Raw genomic sequence first — 8,430 nt, forward strand, 5'->3', positions numbered from 1 at the left:
AAAAAGTATTTTGTGGTATACATATTTATTTTCAAGGGTTTACTGAATAAGTTAAAAAACAAATATTTAAAAGTGTGAATGTTAGAAAAATACAAGTTTTTGTTCAGCCTGTGAGATAATGATACTAATGCAATATGTACAACAGGTAGAAAAGTTATCTATAAAAACACCAATATCTTTAGATCCTTCAGTTTGTCACAACATATAGTTATATCTTTAAAGTTTTATGTGCACATTCATAAATTTTTTAAAAATAATATTCTGAAGTTTTTGATCATCAAATTTACTTATATCCTAAACTGACTTCCAATAACAAAATTTCTAGTTAGTTTTTCACATAAAATTATACACAAAACAGGTTTTTGTAAAGATAATTTTTATTTATTTGTTGGTTATTTATATTCAGTTTTCACACTCAAAACTAGAATACACTACACATAATCAATCAACTACTAAAAGAAAAATCAATAGAATATTTACAATGAGGTAAAAACTATCACCAATTAAGTAGTCTTACTACTGGGTTGGTACGCAAAAAGCCAAATCAGAATAAATCAGAGAAATAAAATAAATATTTTTTTAAACAATATTAGAAAAAAGTAAGTTTTTCTTAGTTCAAATGCTTAAAAATTTGTGAATTAATAAAAAAAAAATCAGTGTGTCTTTAAATGGATCATTTAAAATGTATATATTTTTTCAAATATAATTTTATATTTAGCCAAGTACTATGTGAGCCAGCTTTCTGAAAGTATGTTAAATATGTTTGTATTTTTTACATGACAGTTCAAGTTTTAAAAACTCAAATAATTATGGTATTTCTAATAGTATATCAAAAAAAAGTCTTAAAATGAAAATAGTAAAAATACCACTAATATTAAAGTGTTTTTGTCTCACTCAAAAATCTACTACACACAGAAAGTTTCTTAAACATTGTAAATTACATATTTTTTATTTCAAATTTTTATATTTGAAATCTGTTATTTGTGATTTGTTATTTCAAATTTTTATATTTATCCACTCACCATAAAAAGTACATTGGGCAGCTAACAGATCATTCACGACTTAATAAATCTTACAATCTTTGATGAAAAGTTCAACACCACTGACTGATAACTATCTGCAGGATTTCCAAGCACTAACTAAAATACTCAGACAACTTAGGTCAACTCAGGCTAGTTTGATCTTTTTAGAAAAACTCAGGCTGACTTTGGCTAGCTTGATTTAACTAATGCTAGTTTTTTTTTTGTCTCATAGATTGGCAACCCTGTATTTAAAATCTTATCACAAAATCATACATCAAAGTCTACAAAAAAAAGTCACATATTAGTCAGAACAAGATTTCAAAAACACAAATTACATCACACAGAACCTCTACAACCCTAAAGAGCTCATTAATTTGCAATAAGTTTGCATTTAGGCTGATTACATTCATATAAACAAGACTAGTATATTCTTTACAGAATTTCACACTCTTTTAGTTTAAGTAATGTTTATAAGTTATGTTGGAAATACAAAATTTATCAATTTTTAAAAACAATCATAGTTTTGTTTCTATAAAGAATAAAATGAATCATACAGTAATACTTGAAACTACATTTTTTAAATGACTTAAATTAAAATTTTTCTCATTATGACATACGCAATATCAGAATAAAGCATGAAGCAACCGTTTGCTTGTATTGATCAGTGACGTCAGTATTGACCATATTCAATACAAGAATACCAGATGTCTTGCCTAGTGGACAATGTGTCAAGCGTTGCACAGCAAAAGACAATGCTGATGTCACTGATCAATACCAGCAAGCGGTTGCTTCATAATTTATTCTGATAAGTTGTTTGTAGATTAATGACTGCAAGTTTTTTGGTTGGTGAGTTCTAATAAGGACAAAACTGGTCTCAGTCTACCAAAATCTTGTGGTCTGATTGTTGAATTGGCATGGTCAAACCTTACGTTAACTTTTACATTAGAGGTTTAAGTTTTGTTTGTAGTAAATTACCAAAAACAACTTTGATACTAGTTATTTTTATGGGCCAGAGAGATTAAAAAAAAAAATATTAAAGAAAAAATCTCAGAATGACACAGGATAGTTTTTGGTCACTCAGGCTGACTTTTTTGTCTCAAAAAGTGGCAATAACTGTTAGATTTATTCCATATAGATGTTTAAAATTGCTAACACATTTTAATGAAATTATTTTACAATTAAAAAGTATTAGTTTTTATAAATAAGTTTCAATTTGTTTTAAAGTTCTAATTTATATTTACTTTTTAGATGATATAGGGTAGATTATTAACGGAATATACGTAAACTTTGGTATCAACTATAAAAGGTATGTTGAATTTTTGACTTTTTATAGTTTGCACTTAAACTACTTAACAATTACTAATTGGATAACTTAAACTTTTTAAATAAGTTTTTACTATGTTTGATAATTGAAACATCTATAGAGGTGTCAGAGAACTTATGCAAGTTGACATTGTTTTTAAGTTGGAAGCTTAAAATTAAAGCTATAGAGTATGCTTTTATGAAAATAAATTTGTTGATTTACTGATGAGATGGAGTAAAAATAAATAAGTTTTCAATGCAAATAAATTTTTATAGATTATTTTTTTCATAAATTCAAAAATTTTAAAATTTCTTCTCTTCCTAGTATTTTTAAACTTAAATAGCCTTGCAAATAAATTAAATATTAAAATAAATTGAAAAGTATATTTCAAGCCTTGAAATTTTTAGTAAATCCATCTTCTTCAATTAAAATATTTTTTAAAAGAAGTTGTAAAAAATATATAAATGACTTATAAAAAGTGCACTGAAATAGTTTAAGTAGCAGTTTTTTACAACATAAATCGATTTATATTAAAAAAGTATTTTGTTATTTTTTATATATTATTTATTTGTCACCTTCTATAGGGAGCATATAACTGTACATTCTTACATTGACATTTTATATCTTAAAAGTTACTTTAAGTAAATAAAAAATAATAAGTAATTATTAATTTATCAAAATAAGAACAAATTAATAAATAGCTTTTAACTTTTCGTAATGGCCTAAAATCTATTGCATAGAAGAATTCATTTTATCTTGTAGTTGTAAATTGCTATACTTATTGTTCTTATAGCATTAAAATATTAAGTTAATTAAATATTAACAATGATTTTTTGCTTATATAGAAAGCTGTATGTAAAAAAGTTTTCTAAAGTTTTTTTTTTTCAAATTAGTTTTATGAAGTTTGTTTTTTTCTATCAACCATATGATTAAAGTTTTTGTATAAGTAAAATCACTGTTAGAAAGTTCTAGTTGTCTATAAAAATAAAATAAAACTTTTATTTAAACTTAGTTTTTGAAATTAAAAAAAAATGTTATAATAAATAAAATGAACAGTCTTTAAAAATTCTTAAAAATTAAACTATTTTCTGTTTTTTTAAAACTCTTCCTTTCAATTATTGTAAAGATTTTAAAGTAAAAAAAGATGTTGATATTGTTTTACAACTTTACAACTTAAATAACATGACACAACCTTTTAAAACCTTAAAACTTTTCATTAAGTTTTGTGGGATTAACTTAACTAAATTTCTGAATAAAAATATACGAAAGATTTATAAACTTGATAATTGAAAAACATGTGCTTTTTAAATACAATAATAAGTTTTTATGTATCCCTAAGTTCAAATAAACATTAATTTATTTATATACTGCCATTAAGTTATTTGATTTTACTTAGTTTTTGTCATTACTTGAACATTTTTACAAAATAGTAGTATTGTGACAAAATAATATGTGTTAGAGTTGAAAAACTTTTACAAATATTAGTGTGTAACATGTGGAATTCGGTTAAAAAAAAAATTGGTCTAAAAGTTGAGTTTAAAAAAAATTTAAATTAAAAAACAAAAACAAATGTGTATATATAAATAATATTGTTAAACTAAAGTTACTTGTTGTTGACTTTTTAAATTTATTTAAAGTATAGTTGTACTCTTTAATCTTTTACAATAATTTTTTCATTTAATCATTTTTTAGGAATCATGAAGACATATTTTGCATCTTTAACATGCTTCATTGTGCTTGCTACAATTTCACTGTTAATAACAAAAAAGCCAGGTAAAACAAACATAAGCACCAAAAGTCTGGACAAGTTTCAAATGCACCACAACTCTGCACAGGACAACACATTCATAATAGAAAAGATTCAATCCATACTGTCTTCTGTAAACTTTGAAAAAGATGTTGCTGGAGATGTTGATTACACTTATAGGCTAAATGAGCTCAACGCAGCAATGAACATGCAAAATTACTTATCAAACTCCTGGGGCTGTGAGAAAGTTGGTGATATTGATGTTGGCGAACTGAAGACAGTTGCTGATGGGTTTTACATCTACAATGCGGTGTACAACGGTTCAATGCAGATTTTAGTGCAAACTTCAAAGTACGATGTTGAAAAGTTGATTTCTTCTGGCTGTGGCTTGCACAGCTCTGACAAGAGTCAGTCTAACCAAGACAGGTGTTTTCTGATGAAAAACTCACAGTTAGTTAAAAGTTCAATCAGCTTGAATGATCTTACTAACCACAGAAATATGGCTAAAATGAAAGGTATTTGTATTCAGAACTCAAAGAATCAAGTTTTCAATGACATAAAGTCATCTGGTGTGTATATTTTTTATGAGAACAATGATTCTTTTATACTTCACAAAGCTAAAAGATTGCCTTTTTTGAGGAGACTGAAAATATGCACGCAGCTCCTTAATTTAGCTGAGTACTTTTCAAACTCTCATGTTGGATCAGTTCTCTTAAAAAATTGGACTCCTGACAACTTTGTGTTCGATGGTGACATTATAAAGCTTCAGACAGTAAAAGCTGAATTCAGCACGACAGAAAAATCTTGCTTCAGCAATCAACAATGCAGCATAAGGGACATCGGAGTTTCTTGCATCGAAGGAACCTGCCAAGAATACAACATCAAAATGAACTTGCTTAAGTTGTCATCTGAAATACTACTTGAGTTGCTTTCGGAGCCTGACAGTGAACTGGATGAGGATTCCAGTTCTGCTCTTCAGAACTTAGTTGTGGGACTTCAACATTTGCAGCTGAGCACCAAACAAGCCATCTACAGTGTCAACAAGCTAGCAAGGCTGGTGGAAAGCAGCAGGCAAAACGTGAAACTAATCTATTCTGAAAAGGAAGGAGGTATGATCATTGACACCAGCCAGAGGAGGGCTGTCAAAGTAAAAATCAATGAAGTCACAGCAGAAAAGTTTGTTCCTCAGCATTTTGAAAAACCTGCTGAAGCAAAGAGTGAAGCAAAAGCTCCTGCTTCAAACAACCTAAACTCTCTAGAGATGTTTGAGAAGAAGAGTGACATAGACTTTTCCCGCGCCTACAACTTCAACTGCCCCTCTGTGAGCCAGGCAAACTGGGGTTGCGTGGTAACTGCTGACTCTTTGCAGGACATTGCAGACCTGTGCCTCAGAGAGAAGCAATGCAAGTCTTTTGTGGTCATTCCTGACAAGAAGAACCCAAACGTGATAATTGCAGTGCTAAAGAATGAGGACTCAGACTGGCATAAGCGCCAAGGGGTGGTCTCATATGTGCTAAAGATTAACAAGGAGCAAGCCATTGTGCAGGTGTTTAACTCAACAAGCTGCCTGTCTGAAACTTACGACGCCAACACAAAAAGCAGAAACCAGCATCAGGTGAAGTTAGTAGAAGCTTTTGACTCTGTGGTCTGGAATGACATGACCTGGGAGGCCCTTGCTTCAGACGTCCTTGTCAAAAAAGCCAAAAATTTTAAACGTCCAGCTGGGAAATCAAACGGGGGCGGGCAGATGAACGTTGTCTTTGAAACAGTAAAGCATGGAGACATTGGTGCCCTGTTTGTTGCCAAGGAAGGGGAGGAAGAGTACTCCTCATCCCAACTGCTGACCTACCACCTGGACAGGTTGCTGGGGCTGTACAAGACCCCGCCCGTTGTTGAGAGGGTGATGAGTCCTGAAGAGCTGAAAAGTGCTGGGTTTCCTGTTGATGAGGGAGGCAACAAGTTTGACGAGTTCAAGAAGGTCAAGTTTGAGGATGGGTCCCTGATGGGGGTGTTGATACCAACACTGGACGCATGGACTGTGGAGCACCACATATCAGTGCCAAAACTGGAAACTTTGACTGAATCAGTGACTCCTTTCAATGAAAAGCAAGTGAGCGATCTTGAATACTTGCTACTTGGACACCTGGCTTCACTACCCATGCCAAAGAAGCACGTGTCTTCCAAAGGACTGCTTATACACACAAAAACCGACAACGCGTTCCACCACCCTTCACAAGGCGAGTACCTGAAATACTTTAACAACTGCCAGTTCACAAACAACATGCTTATGGTTGAGGAAGCTGTGAAGGAGTGCAAGTTGAGTGGGGAGGTGCACAGCATCAGCGGTCAGTTCATTCCTCCACCTCCCAACTTCAGTGAAGTGCTCGATGGTAATTTTGAGGAGTTTTCAAAAGTGGTTCAAAAGTGCGTTGAGAGGTTTGGAAGGAGCGCTGTTTGCACAGATTGTAAGTGAATTTGTTATTTTTAAACTTACACTTGTGTGAAAATTTCAGAGTGACTACAGCCTTGATGTTAAAAGTTAATAGTTCATATATAATATTTTAAAAATTTGTTTTAAAATACTTATCAGACATACAAGTTTAAAATGCTTATATGCTGCTTACAATTTTCAACTTATTTAGTTTTTTAAAGCTAAATGTTTTTTAAATTTTATCAAAATACAAAAATATATAGTTTTGGGTAACATATTAATTTTTTTTGAATAGCTTCATGTTTTAAATTCTAATTTATCATTTTTATATCATCGATCATAAAGCTTAAAAAATCTAATTCCCATATAACTATGTGAATACATTTCGTATACTTCATATACTTTATATTTTTCAATTAATAAGTTTCTTTTCTTCGAAATGTTGTTAAATGTGCAATTTTCAGGAGTTGCCATTTTAAATATTTTTGTTTATTATGCTTTATAATTATTTAAAAAATATAGTGCTTTATTTACTTTTTTGTACAAGTTTGATCTTTTTGAGTTGTACGTTAGTTTCTTTGCCAAATTATCAAAATTCGTTGTATATAACTAAACAAAAAGCAATTATATCAAATTTTAAAAAACGTATTTTAATTTGACATATCAGTTCCACGAAATTAATAATAACCTGTGACACTCTTTATTTATTAATATGTTTTATATCACGAATTAATACTTTTGCAATATTCACTTTATTGTCGATTGATTTAAACCTTGTGCCTTAAGTCGGTTTTATTTTAACTTTGAACTCTTCTACTTGCCAAATGTTTTATGTTTAAGCGCTATGGTTAGTGCAAAGTGGAACCTTTTTGATATTTTAAAACCTTGTTTTATTCTTTTCTTGACAAATTGGTAAAAAAATTCTGTTAAGCTTAAAACTTTTTGAATTTTCAGGTTAATTGCTTGCAATTTTAAGATTTTGATTTTATGCAGTTCAATTACTCAATTACATTCTTTATAATGAATTTTAAAACACACCTTTTTAAATCAGTTTTAAAAAAGCAGTTTCAATTTACGTTGGAATAGTATTTTTATTCCTTATACTTCTCCATATATTAAGTACAATTGTATATTTTAGTTTCACACAATTCTTTTTTAATGTAGTTATTGATATTATTTATAAGTTGAAGCAAAATTTGAATGTTTTCAGAATTTCAAGTAGTAATTTATAAATTTTATTAAAAACATTTGTATAAATTTTAGTTATTGACATTATTTATAAATTAAAGCAAAACTTGAATGTGTTGAGAATTTTAAGTAGAAATTTATAAAGTTTATTAAAAACATTTGTATAAATTTTAGTTTTAAGACTAAAACAGCACTTTAAGTAAGTAAACAAATTGTTTGTTCTAAATGATTGTCTCAAAACTACAGTTTCATATTTCTTTTTTTTAGCTTTTAAAAATAATTAAGATTTTTATAAACATTTTATGGTACAAAATAATTTAAGATAAATTAATAAAAATTATGTTTTTGTTTTAGAATAGCTTTTCTAAAAAGTCATGTTTTATTTTGTAAATTAAAGTATCAAAAAATTTTGTTTAGATTTTTGAAACAATCTGGTTTCAAGCTTAGATAATTAATTTTGGTATAAGTTTGAAATAATTGACCCGAAAAAAAAAACTTGATAATGTGTTTTAAGTGCATTTTAAAGAATTTTATCTATTCATACTTAAAAAAAAAAGAGGCTATTTTAGCAATTATATTTTTTATAATTTTTTTTAGTAAGTTAAACATGTTCTATTAATCTAATTAAATTTGAAAAAAATCCTAATAAGGCTAAGAATGACTAATACTTAATTATGATGTTATTATAAGAACTTTGGACTCAAAAACGAAAATAGTGGTAACCAGATGTTATGGTTGA

The 8,430-nt window shown here is 28.8% G+C and overlaps 1 protein-coding gene across 1 annotated transcript; it reads left to right on the top strand.

Annotated features, from left to right (window-relative positions):
• Nucleotides 1-2,280: 2,280 nt before the first annotated feature.
• LOC145833622 (uncharacterized) lies at nucleotides 2,281-6,646 on the top strand. The gene is made up of 2 exons (XM_082940775.1): nucleotides 2,281-2,328; nucleotides 4,018-6,646. Exon 2 carries the CDS (start codon nucleotides 4,023-4,025, stop codon nucleotides 6,543-6,545), a length of 2,523 nt encoding a protein of 840 aa, XP_082796901.1. The 5' UTR covers nucleotides 2,281-2,328; nucleotides 4,018-4,022; the 3' UTR covers nucleotides 6,546-6,646.
• The last annotated feature ends 1,784 nt before the right edge of the window (nucleotides 6,647-8,430 follow it).

Source organism: Thalia democratica, chromosome 1, assembly GCF_965202585.1.
Source record: "Thalia democratica chromosome 1, ktThaDemo2.hap1.1, whole genome shotgun sequence".
In the NCBI taxonomy this organism is placed as follows: Eukaryota; Metazoa; Chordata; class Thaliacea; order Salpida; family Salpidae; genus Thalia; species Thalia democratica.

What these genes read in the sequence shown, in the direction of transcription:
- LOC145833622 (XM_082940775.1), top strand. Translation starts at nt 4,023, where the DNA reads ATGAAGACATATTTTGCATCTTTAACATGCTTCATTGTGCTTGCTACA.